Consider the following 18389-nt stretch of genomic DNA (forward strand, 5'->3'; position numbering starts at 1 on the left):
CTACGAAACTGTTACAAAAAAAAGGGTGAGTTTTTATATTGTGTTATCCGCTATGTTCCCCAAATCACGCTAAAAGAGTTAATAAATAAAATGTCTTTATTAGAAGAAAAGTTCCAATCGACTCTTTATGCGAACACAGCAGTGTTCATTTCCGTGCCCTATTGAAAGGTGCGCCCTACAGACGTGCTTCATTGGAAGTTGTTTTTTCGAGATTGACTAAGCGAAAGTGAGCAAACTCGACTCTCAACACTGCTAACAGAAAAGGTTGCCACAGCAGCAATAAACGCTTTCAAAAGCCAGGAACGTCAAGGGCGTACATTGAATGAGCAGACCCCGCTGAGCGAGAGAGAAAAGCGAGAGACTGAGCGAGAGAAAAAGAGCTCAGCGGAGAGAGAACTCTACAGATTGCTTCGCACTGGGCGCCGACTGAAGAACGTGCCTCACTCGTGCGCTGATTGCTGGTTAGGAAACCTTGCCCAAGTCGAGCGCCGTATGCCGAGAGAAGCAAAATAATGTAGAGGTTGTTGCTTTCGTCCACGTCACGTAGAGTGTGCTTGAACGCTACGACGGACTCTAAACGCGCCTGTCTCCCGGGCGCATGCCTTTTTTGAAGCGTTGCGCTGCTCCCAGCTCCACGTGTCAAGACAAGTAACGAAAGGGCCCGGGAACCGCTGTCTTTAAGTTAACGGTGAGTTAAGCTTGACGATACAACTAACGGTTTTACACAGTACTTCAGACTCCCCTTAGTATTTACACCATCTGGCTAATTTACAGAATGTGCCAGCGCGCTTAGTGCAGTATTAGATCTGAGGGATTAGCTAGGTTGGTCATTGGGCTTCGTCAGATTAAACTAAATAGTTTTTCCCTTTTAAACTGTAGACAACCAACAAACGGCAAACGTAACTTCCGAATTATTTTAATCTCTATGAGTGGGAATTCCTCGGCCTCTCCGGTGAGATAACCTCAATTACATTGACATTTAGAACGATATTTTGAAACCACTCGGAGTTGAATTACTCGGTAGTAGACCTGAAAAAAAAATTGATTGCCATGTTTATTCATATTATGCGCATTGAATGTGAGACCTTACGGTATATGGGGGTTTAATGTCCCAAAGCTACTCACTATGACGGACGCTGTAGTGAAGGGCTCGGGAAATTTTAACCACCGTGAGTTCATTATTGTGCACTGACATCGACCAGTAGGCGGACCTCTAGAATTTCGCCTCTATGGAAATGCGACTGCCGCGGCCGAGCTCGATCCCGCATCTTTCGGGCGAGCAGCTGAGTGTCAACCGCTGAGCCACCACGGCGGCTGAACATCAAAACGGCGGCTGAAAGTTCAGTAGAAGACCAGGGCTCAGGACCAGTTGGTAATGCATTTAAACGAAGAAATAGCGCTATGAAACACAGACACAGGAAGAAATGACACACACGAGCGAGTCAAGCTGTCTATTGAGTTGAAGTTATCACTGATGTTTTGCAAAGAAGGCAACACAGAATGGGCAGAACATCACAGAAACCCTTAAAATATTTAGGTGGTCATATTTTAGCTACTGCAACAGATTTGTAGAGGGGCTCCTTGTGAGTATTCGAGTCAAATTTAAAAGCTCACTGAGCGAATATATTTGTAAACACATTGATTATTTTCATTTGTGAACGTAATCTGTAACCGTAATTTACAGATATATAGTTTTTAAATTGTTGGTCGCAGAGTTAATAGTTAACAACCGATTAGGTCGACACCTTACCACGCTAGTCCCTCGACGACGTCAAGAATGGGGCAATCAGTGTCAGCCTTTTGATTGCGGCCAACTGCCTACGGGCTCTGGGTGGGATGGGGCTAGATGAGGCGTGAAGGGGTAGAGTCCGGAGCGGTTTTCTTTAACTTTTTGTCTTTGGCTTTCATATGTATTGGTTGAGCGGGGCTAAGGGCAGCATCATTTTTAACATATCGATATCTTCGGGGTTTGAACTAGCTTAAATGTTTTCTATGGGGTGGTTACGAGTGATGGAGAACCGACCGTTCGTACGGTTTTCCTAACCCAAATAAATATCATTATATAGTCCCTTTCGCATTCGGAAAACAGAACCTGTGAGCTAGCAGTACAATGCTCCTAAGAATAGCAAACATTTTCTGACACTATAAATATTATATAATATCTCATGTGTGCGGCATTTGTGCCGCAGTTAATTAGCCTTTGCAGAGCCGTATTCCTTTATCTCCGCGCCTAAATATGATATTTGTTTCGCAAATAATATGGAAACAGCTATTCAGGCTTGAAGGCAGGCAGAAATTTTTGTCCCTTGTTTTAGTGAGGACATAATTTGGTATGCGGGCCATCGACGCAAATATTTGAAGGAATTCTGAATAAAAACCTCCAAATGTCCACAAAGCACGAGAGTTTCACTCGTAGGATATGATTGCTCTAGGATAAAGTAATTATCGCGTTTTATTTTCAGCGGCTGACTGTATTTTCGCTGTTCTGAGATCATCTGCCGGTCAGCGCTTAGGGCGTGACTGCCTAAGAGCTGGCAGGCATGCTGTCAAGCCAACGCTATGCAGCGTCGTAGGCAAGCTGGCTTTGCAGTGCGTACGGAGTGCAGGAATTCCCACGCGGTTGTTCCTCTGTAAGGCGCCAGATGGCGCTACTGGTACTATTTCTCCAGAACTTTTCTTTTTACGTTCGCCATCGCGTACGTCGACGGATATTTCAAATTAAATATAACAGAACCGGGCAAATAGTCAACAAAAGTATACAGCCACTAGATGCAGGCAGAGAATCTTGAAGCGTGCCGAACGAAATGGTCTCTACGAAAAAGTAAAAACACGTCAGACGTGTTCAGTTTCATGTGGTCTGTGCTGGTGATGATAGTAGGCTACTACGGGTGAGGTTGACCTGTAAGGTTCACGTCACATGCCGTGCCGCGGGAGGTTTCTCAATTTTCCGCTATGTGTGGTGGTTTAAGAAACATCCATTTAAATAATGAACACATGCTCATTTATGTTTCAAAACAGTGCTGTTTTGGTAATTTTCAATGCCACAGCTATAATGTGGGCCAGAAATCTGCGTGGCAAATTTTTTGTGCATTATACGTCCAGGGAGGACCACACCTGAAATTAAAATCTGCCTGACGGGAGTTCATTCACAGTAGAACTGGACATTTCAGGCATTGTGATATAAGTAAGGTTCTCGTTTCTGCTAGTAGGTTCCCGCATCAGTGTTTTCAGTGTGCGAAGACTTCACCGAAAGGTATATGTGTAATGTTTATTAAGCATCGCGCAGGACCCAAAAAAAAACACGTTTAAAATTTTCGCCTTTCTTTCAGATTTTTCCTTCTCTAATGGCAATATGCTTCGAAGGTATATTTCGCCTTTTGGAGCAGCATTCCTTTGTCACTTAGCCTCCTAGGTTGCGTAATCATTTTTAAATTTCTCTCTATTTATAGATTTTCTTCCAAGGAGTAAAACAACTGTCTCCCCGCTTCAAAAAAAAAAACATGCTCCCATTTCTTGGCGTAAATCCTTTTTGACAAAGGAACTATCCACATTGTTTTGCTTCCCTGCATCGTGAAAATGTAGCTGTAGTTGTAGGGTTCCAAACCGCTACATTGACCTGCACTATGCAACCGCAGAAGCTCTGAAGTACCCCGCCTAGTCCACGAAAAGACGTTTAGAGTGCATAAAGAGGGCGAATATATAGAGAAAGTAAGTATTTGGCTCGATTAGTAGATGTTTTTTAGAATACTTAGTAAATGGCGAAGAGTAAAATCAACAAAAATATACAAATTTCGTTCTCGGGAGCATTGAAACTTTTGTGCTCAGGTCGTTGCTTATCCTGAAAACATCAAAATGCCATTCAAATGCACCCTTACTGGCAGCATTAATATAGAGGGTGCTGTTCCATATCGCCCAGATTTGATCCCCTCAAACCTTCAACGTCCTGCGCCTCGAATGCGGCGATAATGAGCCCGCTATTCTTCAGAGGCCACCTGCTTGCACGAGCTGTCTTGATTGTCGTGAGCTCACGGAGGCGAGCTTCGAGGCCTTCTTAATTTTCTGCATCATTTAATAGTTATCGCCAGTGAACTTCCTCGACTCTTCCGAGCGGGATTAACAGCCGAGTCAAACAAAACTATGGGGACACTTCATTAGATTACGTGTGTGGAATGAGATGCACTAAAACAGCGAATTTTATGACAGACTGCAACGACCATTTTTTTTTCGCCTTAAGAGTGCTGTTTGCATCAACGCAGGTGGATAGATGGGGCGAGGAAGGCTTGGGAGTATTTTTATTTATTTATTTATTGAAGAAATACTGCAGTTCCTAAATGGGCCCTAGCAGGAGGGGCGAAAAAAATACAGCATTTTGAATATCAATTCATCGCGCGAAACATAAGTAAGTACAATACACTAAGACAGGTTCAACTCTTACAAAACACGAAAAACGACTATGAGGTAGCCGACAACAATTTGTCAATGGAATCAATGTACGTGATGACATCAGAAGGAAGCTTGTTCTTTTCCTCGATAGTGCGTGGATAAAAAGAATATTTAAAGGCATTAATTTTAGTTTGATACGGCGTTAAAGAATGTGCATACTGATGTCTTGTGGGACGAGTTGCAAGGGGTGCAAGGTTAACATCGGAACTCAAGGCGAGTTTGTTGTTTTTCAGCAGAAATAGAAATTTTAGTCCCTGGCTTTTTCTACTTATTTGCAGTAGTGGGATTGCATTTTCTTCCATTAAAATGGAAGGAGAGTCAGATGTGCGATATTTAGAAAAGATGAACCGCACGGCTTTCCGCTGTGCAGCCTCCAATCCCTCAATATTCTTTTTGGTATAAGGGTCCCAGAGTGTGCAAGCATACTCCAGTTTGGGTCTTATGAGGCTGTAGTATGCTAACTGCTTTATCCTGGAAGGAACGTTCTTAAGTTTGTGGCGAAGAAGTCCAAGTTTTCTGTAGGAGGATGAGCATTGGCAATGTGACTGTTCCAACTTAGATTACTATGGTAACACCGAGGTATTTATATTCCTTAACTTCTATAAGAGGATGCGATGGTTGGTGGCACATCTTATGACTTAGTGACGTCTTAATTCTGTCGCCCAATAAGAAAAATTTATGGTGGACCAAAGCACGCCGGTTCCACAGCTAATTTTATGATAGACGAAATTTGTCTGCTTCTATGGCAAAAGCTCCTGATAAATTGTTGTCCGATGCTTTCCTGAAATTTAAAATGGAGGTTCCGTAAAAATGATTGCCTCTTTTAAAGGAATGCGCAGAGGTGCTGTCTGAATAATCAAAGCTCCTTAAATCACAATGCGGAGGGATGCCATAAAAATTATGAGCACTCCATAAGATAATTAGGCAACATTCATTTCTTTTAGCTGCAGATGTTTCGTATTTTCTTGTTTTTTATTCCCAGGCTTCTACAGAGGACGATGACGGGCTATGACTCAGACCCGCAGGGTACAATGCATGCATAGAAATAAATTTATCTGTATTCCCCAGACACTGTAACGAACGTACGTTATTCATATGTATTCAACTGTGGTTGCTACCACCTTCAATGTAAAAAAAAATGCTCCGCTTTACACAGAAACCCGCTGGTAATGCGCTGCCGGAGAGTTTTCCGCAACATGAGCTACGGACTAAATGCCAGAAACAGAGACTCCGTATGACCACTGTCACATTCTTGGAAACGGAATGTTACGCTATGCTATGCACGAGAAGGAAATCGTTTTTTCGCAACGAATGCTTCGGCTGTGTTCTTATTAAAGGTTCCGCAATGTGTATGCATACTTTCTCCGTTCACTCGGAAATTATTTCATCTAGATCGGAAATTATCTGTGTAGTAATTATGTGCTTTATGCAGTACATGCACGTGCGTCTTCGTAAAGCGCCTGTCCACAACGTTCACTGCAGATATAGCCGTCCAGGTGGCGAAGAAATAAGTATTATGTACAAGACTTTCCTTTACGCATGTTATGTATTACATACGTACAAAGAATGCAGCTTAGAATGAAAGAGTGGTGTTTGTGTCAATACAAGTGCATACGTTTTATTTTCATGACAAAGTACACACATTGTACCTGTGCGCTTTGCTGTCGGATCCTTTTGAAGAGCATTAAAAAAATCCTGAACTAGTAATCGCACAACACCAAATTTAAATTTCACAAATACATTTGAACCATTCGCTATAGAACAATCGGCTTTCGTAGAAGCTTGCAAAAGAACCAAACCGTTATGGTTCATTGCCCAAAATTTATTTCTCATAAGAGTAAACAGCAAAAACCACAGGTCCAGAAAGGAGCAGGCAAAATGCGCTTGCCCGGGCGGCACTGTGTGGATGAAAATCTTTATGGTTGTCTGTCATTTTGTGCAAATAGAAAGTAGCTCAGGATGGTTGCCAAATACAATTCAATGCAGATGCCTTTCAGTACATAGTATTTAAAGCATAATTTAACGAGCAAGGAACACTGGTAACATCTGAAAAAGGCCGGACACTTGCCCACAAGCATGAGGATGATTGTTAATTTTTATGGCGCATGGGCGTCTGAGGCGAAAGAGCGCCATGGCACAAGGTATTTCCTTCATCTCAACGTGGGGCCAAAGACCCATTTCCCAAACATTTCACCCTAAAGAAGCCGAGAACCAGGCCAGGGGAAAGCTTGTACCCATTTTATCACTGGTGGGTACCTTACACTTGCCCACAAGAAATCAGGAAGCACACGTTCACCAAACCTTATGCTTTCACTCACAGTTTCCATTATCACAGCATGTACAAGAAAATATACTAATATTTGATGTCAGTGAAAATGCAGTCACAGGTACGGGTTGCAGCTCACTAAGTTATTCCAATATCTCTGCAGCGTGCCTCACGATGATCGGATGCTCAAGTTTCCAGAAAGTGCTATTCGCAGAAATTTAACTGAAGGCCGTTGCCATGTGAACCTTTTCAAAAATATGACCCAGAAATAATAAGTGTCCTCATGTCTCTTATGCAAAAGAAGGATGAAGATATTAGCCTTTCTGCTTCTTCATCAGCTTTGATACGTTTTTACTGGTACTGCTTCGCGCAGCTTCATTGTCCTTCTTGGCATTTTGTGAAATATTTCCATATTTCACAAAAGCAAACTGTTGGCACTAATGGAGAAGCAAGAAGACCCAGGTCCAAGGCCTTCCTTTGTGACACTCAAGGAAGGCTCGCTTTTTAGGGTCACGATTACGAAGAGGTCCATGTGGCAACAAGCTTTGAGATAACAAACTTTGTGGCAACAAACATTGAATTCTGCAAGGGCTCCGTGTTCTGAAGCCTAAGAATTTCTCATGAGGTGCCCTGTATATGTATCAGAACACCTCAGTGAGCAGTTACCTGGCCCTGTTAACGCACTGTCACTTGACATCAAGGGTATGTACTTTTTTTCGTCACATGCTGCAATGATGTATATGTCAAGTGAAAGCGTAAAAGGCCATGCGCAGCTGTTACCTTTCCTTCTTGCTCGTTGAGTTCTACAGTGAGTACTACATAATGACAGACGGTGTCTGCATCGACTCGTGTTTAACACACGTCCTGTGCGACCTCAGTATTGCATGACATGACAAGCAACTCCATACCACCCTTCATGCGCCAAGTATCATCAGGGTCAGTGTGTTCTGTCAGCTTCATGGTCCTGTGGTTTGTGCTGTGTTTTCTACTCTTAAATTATTTACTGCTTTCATTCTCCACTCCATGATGCCTGAATATGCTACACTGGGATGCTGTACGCGTCGTGCAGTAACCTGGCCATTTTTTTTTCATACCTCGGAGGCACTCAACTAGCAAGCCATGCTTACTGTATTCAGCAGATAAGTGTACATGTGAGAAACATCATTAATAACCATTTCTCACAGTGGTATCTCGTGCAAGAATATCTAAATGCTACTCAATTTTTTCTTAAGTTTTAAGATACACTCATAGATTAAAATTATAATTTGGCTACATAAGCGGAAGCACAGCAACAAGGTACTCACCAATTATCTCAAGCACTCTGCGCAAGTTCTCTTGCCATCATGCATACAGCCCACTGTCCACGTCTTCATCATGCCGTGGCACTCCAGCATTTCGCTAGTAAAACTTTCATCTAAAAGAATGAATAATTTTGTTTATTTGGTCATCTTTAATTTTACAATACACTATGTACTTCTCATTGTACGGCGCCTGACTAAATGATACCAATTCTCATGACGCTTTGAATTTTGTCATTTACGGTCGCCAAATTTGGTGTAATCATTATGTGCTTGGAAATTCTGATTGAAAAATATCTGACAAATTATTATTTTAAAAAATCTGGTGCAAGGAAGAAGGAAGATAGCCATATAACCTGGACGAATGATTTCAGTTGCATGCAAGCAACAGCTCTCTTGCGCAAAAATATAAAATTTCGCGGGTTTCACCTATCCGAAAGGAATTTAATGCTGCAAAAGTTTAACTCTGTGAAAGAAAATTCAACCTTCTGTTCCGCATAAAGGAAAGAAATTTCCTCTTGTTTTTTTTCCCAAGCCTCTGCAAGTACACAATTCAGTTAATCTACTCAGCAAGTACTTGAATCTATGAGCACGAGACAGGGACGAGAAAGGAGATAAAACAGGCGCTGACTCGCAACTGAAGTTTATTGAAGTGAACAGGAAGTATATAGAAAAGCCAAACAACACCACAAAACGCACAATTACACATAAGCTACATCACATATTAAGTAAAAGTCCGCCCTTAACATTCGTCTCATCTAGAAAGTCCAACTCGATAGGTGTTAACTTATATATATATGGACAGCACACTCACACATTTGTCTCCGGGTCATAGATGTACCTAGCCTCGATAATTTTCCGCTCCGAACGTATCGCCAAAATGCTTGTTACCGAAAGGAATGGCTAGCTGCCTTCACATCCCTTGCAATGTAGAGATAAGTTAGAACACCTACCAATATCGAAGCACCTGTTGTGCTCTCGTAGTCTTACATAGATGCACCTTCCAGTTTCACCAACAAAAACCCGACCACATGATAATGGTATCTGACACACCCCATACACTTTACAAGACACACATACGTTGTCATATTCCACTCAACACACGTGCTTTTTTCGAAAGAAATTTTCAAAATTAACAATTTTACAGATTGTAGACAACTTATTAGAGGCCGAGAACATCATTTTCACGTCATACTTTCTGGCCACATTTTTCATATTTCGCGACAATCTATGTATGTATAGTAACAGAGTCGGTATTTTGGCATATCATTGGCTGTCCCTGGCCTGATCCTGCCGTTCTCTGCGAAGGGGTTTCAGCTTTAACATGCTAAAGGGAAGAATGGCGCGGCATCAAGTAACGAGGACAGCAGGACAACACACTCAAACACAAGTTAGAACCTTGGAGCGCATAGAGGATCCAAGAGCACGTGCTTGACATTCAGCGTTGACAGTGAAGAAAACGAGAAAACACGGATTGGAACATTCAAGATTGAACGAGCGCGATCCTTGCCTGCCAATGCTGAATGTCAAGCACGCGATCTTGGATTTTGTATCAGCTCCAAGGGTTGCACCAGTTCCGAGGTAGCCTACGTGGACGCGCCAGCGTACTCGTCGGGCTACTGCATGGTTTTCGTTGTCGCTAATCTCACGCCCGACTAATCACAGGATCCGTCACCACAGACACATCGGAAATTGCAGAGGAAGCGGCCATTGCACTCGCTCTTGCCTCCACCTCTGCCACCAAAATTGTCTCCGACTCAAAATCCGCCCTATCCAATTTCGCCAAAGGCCTGATATCCCGCACCACGGCTCGGCTTCTACGATTCTGGCACCCCACCCGCCCCATACCCCTTTTCTGGACCCCGGCTAACGCAGGCCTCCCGGGTTACGAGGAGGTCCACTCCCTCGACCAAGGTCTCACTTTCCGGGCCGGAGTTGGACCTTCTCCGCCATCCCGAGAGCGTCTGCTTACGTTCAAAGATATTCTACCCTACTGCCGAGATACCCGGCGCGTTTACGCACCGCCGGCTCCCTCCCTAACCTTAATCGAGGCCTCCCACTGGCGCCGACTCCAGACCCGAACTGCTCCCGACCCTATTCTACTTCATGCCCGCTACCCCGATCAATTCCTTTCTTCTTGTAAGCTCTGCGGGAAACCGGGAGACTTCCTTCATGTCCTCCTCACATGTCCCGCCTTCCCACACCCTCCATCCCCCACCACGGCGGAGTCATACTGGGAGACTCTCCTGGCCAGCTCCGCTGCTGCTGACCAGCGCCGGATAATTACCGACGCACTGAAGCGGATAGCCCTCCTAGGGCTGTCCTTTGTCCTGTAAGGGCAGCCACCTAAGGGTTGCCTCGTGCAATGTTAGGGGTTTGCCCCCTCGGTATTTGGCAATAAATGTTTACACCACCACCACCAAGGCTGGTACGTGTGCGTGGGTGTGCTCTCCTGCGGCCCTCGTTACTTGACGCTGCACCATTCTTACGTTTAGCATGCCTGAACAACTTGCGCAATCTTATATGCTCAGCTTTAACAATTTATCACACGCTCCTGTAGTAGCCTGGTTGGGAAATCATGTTTTCGTTAGCCTTAAAACTGCTCTTGGAAACCAGTTGTCATGCTGGGAAAGGATGCTTCATCAATACCGAGCCTATGCTAGACGACGCAATGCTATCTTTCAAAACCGGAGAATGGTTCGACCAATAGTCAAGTAGCTGCTTAACACTCCTGAGTGAATATTGCCAGCACGCATGGCGTGTGCAGAACATCAAGGTAAGGTTCAGAAACCGCAGCTAGTTTTGTTCGGACGTTTTTTTCCAAGGTAAACTTAAGACAAAGGCCTTTCTCCTTAAACAACTTCGCAATATGCACATAAGCCTTTTTAATAAAGCCAGGGGTGATGATCAGGATTTGGTTTGGCCCTCAGGTACCGATTGAAGATATTCTCCAAAACACAAATTTACCGCAATATTTTAAGTGCAAAGAGATAAAGCTTTTTCTAGCTCATTATTTTAAATGCAAGAGTTTTTTGCACGTCGTCGGTATATCATTTTTTTCTTGCATTGCTGCTTTGTTGTGCACTGAGTCGGGAGTGCTAGAGCCGATTACAGCCATGACCGTCATCAGCACTCACACAAAATTGCGGAGGTGACTGCTTTTATTCGGGCTGACAAAATCAAAATGTTCGAGGATAACTTATTCTGGTGTTGTTCAAATATTTTCAGACTCAGCCGGAAAATGCAGCGCAAGACGCCCAGGTACAAGATTATAGATGGAGTACCAAGGTGCTGGAGCATAAATCCAGATATCCTCAGAGAAAACTTGAAATTCAGAGCTGGAGAGGGTGACGTTGTGCTGTCTGCCTTTCCCAAGAGTGGGACACACTGGGTGCAGTTCATCATTCAGCTTATTCTGCGGGAGGGCGAACCCATCACGACGCAAGAAGAACTTGGCAAAGAATGGCGCTTCTTAGAGTACGTTAATATTAAGGAATGGAAATCGGCTCTGCCCCTGAGAAGCTTTTCGACACACTTGCCATTAAATAAGAGCATAATGACCGAAAAAGGAAAGTACGTCTACATAGCCCGCAATCCCTGGGATGTGTGTGTATCCTTCTACAAGATGGCGAGCAACCTCAGTTTCTACGAGTTCCAGGATGGGACATTCGATGACTTTGTGGATGTGTTCGTGAGCGGAAATTTTGGTTACGGGGATTACTTTGAACACGTGGCCACTGGATACGCACTGCGAGAAGAGCCGGATGTTTTCTTTATAACTTACGAGGAACTGAAGAACTCCACTCGAGAGGTGGTGTTAAGGCTGGCATACTTCTTGGGGGAACGATTTGGAAAGGCCTTAGAAGAGGATAAAAAGCTACTCGAAGATCTGCTGCATCGCTCGAGCCCCGAATACATGCGAAGCGTGGCGGTCGTCGACTTTTCTGATAATAAACTTCGCAAATGGCGAGATTCGCTTTTGCTAGAGCAGCCAAACTGCAAGGAAGGTTACGAGGGGGACCGAAACCGATACGCCCTTGTAAGAACCGCCAAGGTAGGAGGCTGGAAAGACTTCTTCACACCGGGACTTCTGCGACGAATGGAGTCCAGGATTCGCGAATCCGAGAAATCGTCATCTTTCATGAACCTGTGGCAGGACATCAGAGCTGACACCATGCGAATGGCTTTCAGCGGGTGCTAAAAAAAGCACATGAGCAATGCCCGAAGGAAATGCAACACAGAGAAAAGCAGTTCCAATCTTTAGAAGGGTCCAGAAGTTGGCTTCACGGTTTATCTTCCACAATTAAACCGAATTGACTCCCCTTCAAACTTATGTAGCTTGCAAACCTTCCCAGTTTTTAAATAAGGATCAAACATGTCAGGCTGAAATTAGTGTTTTTATTATAAAAATGAAATAAAAACCAACAAGGCCAAGAATTTTGATAATCTTACTAATGAAAACTCTCGACACCGCCATAGCATGCGTATTCCGCCTCCAGTAGACCGTAACGATGCATTTCAGTATAGTTTCTTTCATAGAACCATGAAGGAATGGAACGTGCTTCTCCTGATTCTCTCAGAGGTTTCTTGAATAATTTAGACTGTGTTATATATTCCGGAAGTTCAGTTCAGTAACCAATTTGCTCTTTTCACTTGTTTGTCTGTGTTTAGCATTCTCCTTCAAATATCTATAAGAGCGCTTCAGTTGCGCAATTGTTTTTACTTTTTTGAGTCTGCGTGTGGCATAAAGTTCTGTATGGATTACATAGATTGTTGCTGTTCTGTGTATTCAGTGTTTACTCATACGTGTAGCCGTATGCCTTTTTTATCCAGTGCGACCAGTTCGCATGCTTTGCGCGTTACCCTTATTTGTTTTGTTGTAAATGCTTTTTTTCCGGTTTCCACTGTCCACTGCTGTAATGGCCTTTCAACAGAGCAGACAGTATTAATAACAAAAAAAAATTGGCGGTATTTTACCTCTGGTTAACCTCTGGATAGCTACAGCTGGCCGAGTGTGGCTTGGTCAAGTGGCCAAATACGTGACGAACCACGTGATCAGCCACGGCGCCGCGCTGCCGGCAGCTGCTCCGCACCACGCGACCAAACACGTGACAGCGCCGTGGCGCAGCCACGCTGAAGGCTCGAAATGCTACCGTAATGTAGCTGTCGCTACAAAAGGCGGAGAGGAGGTTTCCTCTTCATGGTCCCGGACAGCGAGCCGCTTGAGATAATCCTGGATGAGTTTTTTACTGTTTGGATCTGCACAAAACACGGGCCAATGGCCCCTCGTGGGTATGTGCCATCGTATTTGAGGCAAACCACAACAACAACAACGACAGTGCATTTGCAGCGCTAGGTGTTGCCATTTAGTAGCTAAACGCGCACATGCAGCATAGTGCGGAGAGTCCTCTAACACCTGAGCGTGGAAGCAGTGTGAAAGTTCACGTCTAATTTTCACGCGGTCAACCGACCACATTCCCGCAGAAGTTGCTGCTAATGTAAATTATGAGCAGTTACGCGGAGCTAACCGATAGATCAGATGCTATTCAACGTTCAGATAACCAACTGTATTTTATTTCTGTTTTTTGGACGTTTACCGCTCCCCCTGTGTAATGCTACTAGCCCTAAGGGGTAATGTAAATAAATAAATAAATAAATAAATTACTCTTGGAGGTAGAGTGAGACACATTTTTCGCTTTGTAGAATGTCCTTAAAAAATTGCCACAATGATGTTTTTTTTGGCACCATGAAGAATAAAATAAAATGGTGCTTATTATTCTAAATTAAACGTTCGCTTTGATAACCATGCTACATCATTACCTCAAATGCGGTTTTCCGGAAGAAGCAAACAAACAGTATAACCTGTCAATCAGCTCTTGTTTGAAGGCGCCGCGTAGCGAATTCATTTCAGAATCTCGAGGTTCCAATGTACAGAGCTGCTCGCACAGAAGAGAAATCAACAGCAGCGTAGCTCATCAAATCACGTGAAAGAATGATTGTCAAAAAGGGCTTCACTGCTTTATTTTCTTTTTTAAAATGAGATCATTTGTGTAGTCTTCCTGTAAGTTTCGCTAAGGTGGACCGTAGAAAACAGAACTCAAGAAGGGAGTGTCAAGTATGGAGAAGCGCATATATCATATTCCCACAAGACACACAAGCCATGAATATGTTTTCGCGGAGCATATCTGGAACCAGTAAACATTGTCGATAGGGATAGCCGTCACTCATGCATGCATATAAATTCCAACTAGCGGAAAACTAGAGGAAATGCCCCTGAAAAGTTTTCAATGGTCATATGAAATGCAACAGATCTGTAGAGATTGTCTTTGCGAGTGCTAGAGTCATAGAAATAAAGCTCTGCGTGAATCTATAGTTTACTAACGGGTTTTAAAAATTGCCGCTCGCAGCCGATTAGGGCAACACCACGTCGCGCGTTTTCAGCCACCCCCTAGCCATTGACGTCCGTGGGGCTCTCTGGTCGAGCCTTTTCATTGGCCACGCCCCAATGACGTCATGTGCCATTTTCGGAACTATTCATCTAAACCTGATCACTAATGTTTCTCGCCATGGAATTTTAATTACTCATTATTGTTTTCGAAAGGGCACATATACGAAGGTAAGAATTCAGCACGTTACTTGAAAACAATGCAACACACTTCCACCGGAGGGAAAAATCCGTCTGCGCACCTTTTCCCGCCAACTACTGCCCCCCGCTTCACTTCCTGCAGTTAGCGCTCCTTTGTTTCTGGTTCGAAATGAACCCTAATTGCTGTGTGGTTGGTTGTAAAGCCAAGGATAGGTGAGGTATCACAACTAGGCATCGTGCGCCAAGAGGACACAACCGAGCAGGTTGGGTACAACACATCGGGCTGTCAACATCAGACAATCGCCGAAATCTAAGGGTTTGCGGCTTCCACTTTTCCCCTGACGCGTACACCTATAATCCCAGCTTTGTGCAGCCATCTGGCGTCGAGATGAAGCAGCTGCGCCTCAAATCCGACGCAGTGCCGACGCGGTTTCTCCCCCGAATGGCAAGTTTCTTAGTTATGGCGATTTGCGCACAGACGTGCAACTATTGTTTCCTCGCGACCGCTTTGCACATGTGTCACATAGAGAGCTCAGAAATTGTACCCAAGCGGGTTTTTTCCAGTCTAGGAATTTTGCATGCAGTCAAGGGTGAATGAGCCGCACCCATTTTTTGCAACCGCGTACCTCGTGCACATTTTCTACATGGAACTGCTCTTAGGATGTATTGGCAGCAGTTAATTACTGAGTTTCACGGCTGATACCACACGAGCACAAAAAATTAGCTGAAAATATATAAAACTTGCTGGCGCCCTGGCGTACGATATCAAAAAAGAACTCAGAGCGCGGATTTTCCTCTTCACTCCAAAGTCGCCGTATCGCTGGCGCGTTCTGAAAGTGCATGGCGCAGAAAAGAAAAACAATTGAATGACGCAATATGAACATGGCAGCACGAACATACAGTGACACAAATAACGCGATCGCAACGAATAGCAGGAATTGGGCAACTTGATGACACAGTGCACTTATAATACAGAGCACCCAACAGAAAATGTCGCTTCAGAATCTGCCTGCGTGCGTTTATTGCAGTCTACTTTTGACGCTTAACCACTACAACATGCTTAGTTCTTTGCCATGTTTTAACCTCTCTATACATGTCATTTGTCAAGTGCACTGTGTCGTCAAGCCTTGGTGTGATTGTTACGATCGCGCTATTTTCGTTTCATTCTTCACTATGCACTTTTATATCGCGAAAATACAGAAAATGAGAAGTGCCATTTTTTTGTGGGTGTGCGTTGATTACACAAAATTTTCTTTCCTGCCAGGGTGAGTCATCTAAACCTGGACAGGTTAGCACTGCGACCAGTTTGCAGGCATTCATGGATTATGTACATCCTCAGCAGTAAGCTGTACTGAACAGCACTGCACTATGTGCAGCATAAGATGACTATTTCTGGAGCATAAGACATGAGACTCAGTAAAGCAACTATTTGTCTTCATGTTGTACTTTCACGCAGCTGTGTGTTGAGACTTCACTTGGATGTGCTAGAAGTGGTCTGTATGCAGTAGCTCTTCATACAGAGTCGAGTGTATTTTTGAAGTTAAAACAACAGTTCTTTAAAGTAGTTTGTTTTGTCCTGTGAATGATGCAAGGAATATAGAGTGCACTGCCACATCAAGAAAATAAAACTTCAGAAAATATGCCAAAAGTAGTAGCTGCATTAACATGCAGCTTTAAAGTGCAATGTAAGTTGATGTGTTGGCAAATAGAACCGAGCAGTCTGTTGTCAATCATTGTTGTTGTCTCTTGTTTGTTCTGCTAATATGCCTTTGAATGCCGACTTGGGAGTTTTATTGCGAATGTCTTAACCTCTAGAGGATACTAGGGGCACGAGAAAAAATATACAGTAGTGCTGTGTGTGCATATTTTTTAGCCAGATTAGAATTTTCTGACTTTTCAGTTCACTCTATAGTGTACTTGACACCAGAAGCATGAGAAATAAATATGTAACGTTCAATATTTTCGTGACAATCCTTATCTTGGAAGCCGCACAGGAATGCCTCGCAGCTGCTGGCTGGTATAGTGTGGCAACGCAGACTTGGGAACACCAGTCAGTTGGTAAGTGGTCTCTGAGAAAGCTAAAGTGTTGAAAAAATGTATTTTGCTTTTAAAATACAACTTACAATTAAAGATAGGATAGAAACTGCTTACAGCGACAAGTTGATTTGTCCGCTGCTAACTATAGGTAATTTTTTCAGCTACGCAGGTGAGCCTTGGGGTGAAATCTCTGGTTTCTGTAAAGGTGCAGACAGAGAAGGCTACCACGAAATAAGCAGGAATACACGCCAACCAAGAGGCTAAAGCGCATATAGATGAGAGAGCACACCCAGCTGCAGCAATATCTGATCCGCTACCACCACTGCCTGAAAGTTTCAAACTCTTCGTGGCTCAACACCCATCCCAATGGAAGTGGATGAGTCCTACTGCACTGAAAACGACCAGGACCAGCTAATGGCAGAAAAAGACGTCAGCTGTGTGCTTTATTCTGACGACCGCTTCTGTAGAAGCAGTCGTCATCGTATTCATACCACTGCTCTGAATGCACCGCCTTGTTTAAAGAGAACCTAAAATGAATTTGACGGCCAGATTTCAATACAAAAAAGAAATTGTAGGGTTGTGTTTGTGAGTGTTTCAGTCAATTTTCATAGCTCTGGAATGAAACTAATTTACAAATGATTTTTGAAAAGCACAGCCATACCTATCACTTTGCTATTTTGATTCGCACAAATATTGGACCAAGCTGTGATTGCCGTTAAGAATATTCAGCTTGGTCATAAAGAAATATTTGCACACCCCTAGTGTGTAGTTACCTTGCAATGGTATCTTATCTTTCCTGTTAAAAGGAGGAAAAAATTGCATGTCAACTCTGTACTTCCACAGCAGCTTTGTTTAGCACACCTTTTTATCGCCACATTATGATGCAAACATTTACTGCTGCCACTTACTGGCACAAAAGTAACAATTGCACGCTATCAATCGCCGATATCAGTGCTCTTTTTATCCTGTGACCATCAAGGAGTGGGTGAGTGTCACTGAGGCTAGCCTCCACGAGGAACTAAAGTTCCTCGTGTTTGATGGCTGCGTGCGGCAGCTACTTGAGACCTGCGCGGTGTGCGGCAGCACAAGAAGTGTTCAGTTTAGCGTGGTGGGGAGCTTTCTCACTCTGAAGGAAAAATGCTCACTGCAGCACTTCTTCATCTAAAAAAGCCAACAACTGGTCGCAGACAAAGCAGCAGGCAACATCCTCCTGGCTGCAGGCATATTGTTTTCTGGCTCCGAGGTAGCCTCAGGGATTCGGTTCCTGCAGTTCATCGGAGTACAAGGCATCACGCAGAGGACATATTACAAATATCAACGTGCATACTTGTTTCCTGATCTAAATGAGGTTTGTAAGTAATGATGTCTCACTATAAGTAAAATTACGTGTGATTCACGTCTACCCCTTGATGTATCCTTCCATAATTAGAACTGGAAAAATGCAGAGCTGTGCCACTAGTGTGGCACATACGTTGCAAATGGCTTTGCATTTAGATTTAACTACATCCTGTAGTATTGAAGTAATCGGCATTTTTGTACTGTACAGATTGCCCAGAAAGTGTGCCGAGAGATAATTCAAGGGTAATGGAGTACCTGAAGAAACACTGCGAGGTGGAACTGTACCTTATGATAATATGCTTTAGTGCAAATGCAGTACTTTGTAGTGTGTAGCATATAAAGTGTACATAATATTTTCAAAAGTTTCAATAAAAGCAGGCAGAGCTTGCCGCTAGCATTGTCGGCATGAAAATAAACCTCG

The 18389-nt window shown here is 43.7% G+C and overlaps 1 protein-coding gene across 2 annotated transcripts; it reads left to right on the plus strand.

The window, feature by feature from the left end:
• The first annotated feature begins 422 nt into the window (after positions 1 to 422).
• Positions 423 to 17167, plus strand: LOC144121746 (3-alpha-hydroxysteroid sulfotransferase-like). 2 transcript variants are annotated; one of them, XR_013312679.1, is made up of 3 exons: positions 423 to 688; positions 11236 to 16651; positions 16792 to 17167. XR_013312679.1 is itself a non-coding variant. In XM_077655118.1 (2 exons), the coding sequence occupies exon 2, from the start codon at positions 11249 to 11251 to the stop codon at positions 12206 to 12208; it is 960 nt and encodes a 319-aa protein (XP_077511244.1). In that variant the 5' UTR covers positions 423 to 688; positions 11236 to 11248; the 3' UTR covers positions 12209 to 17167. The 2 variants fall into 2 exon arrangements, 1 of the variants encoding a protein (XP_077511244.1); XM_077655118.1 differs by having other exon boundaries at positions 11236 to 17167.
• The last annotated feature ends 1222 nt before the right edge of the window (positions 17168 to 18389 follow it).

The sequence above is a fragment of the Amblyomma americanum genome, chromosome 2 (assembly GCF_052857255.1).
Source record: "Amblyomma americanum isolate KBUSLIRL-KWMA chromosome 2, ASM5285725v1, whole genome shotgun sequence".
In the NCBI taxonomy this organism is placed as follows: domain Eukaryota; kingdom Metazoa; phylum Arthropoda; class Arachnida; order Ixodida; family Ixodidae; genus Amblyomma; species Amblyomma americanum.

Bases quoted from the DNA above. Each gene is read 5' to 3' on its own strand.
- LOC144121746 (XM_077655118.1), top strand. From the start codon at position 11,249: ATGCAGCGCAAGACGCCCAGGTACAAGATTATAGATGGAGTACCAAGG.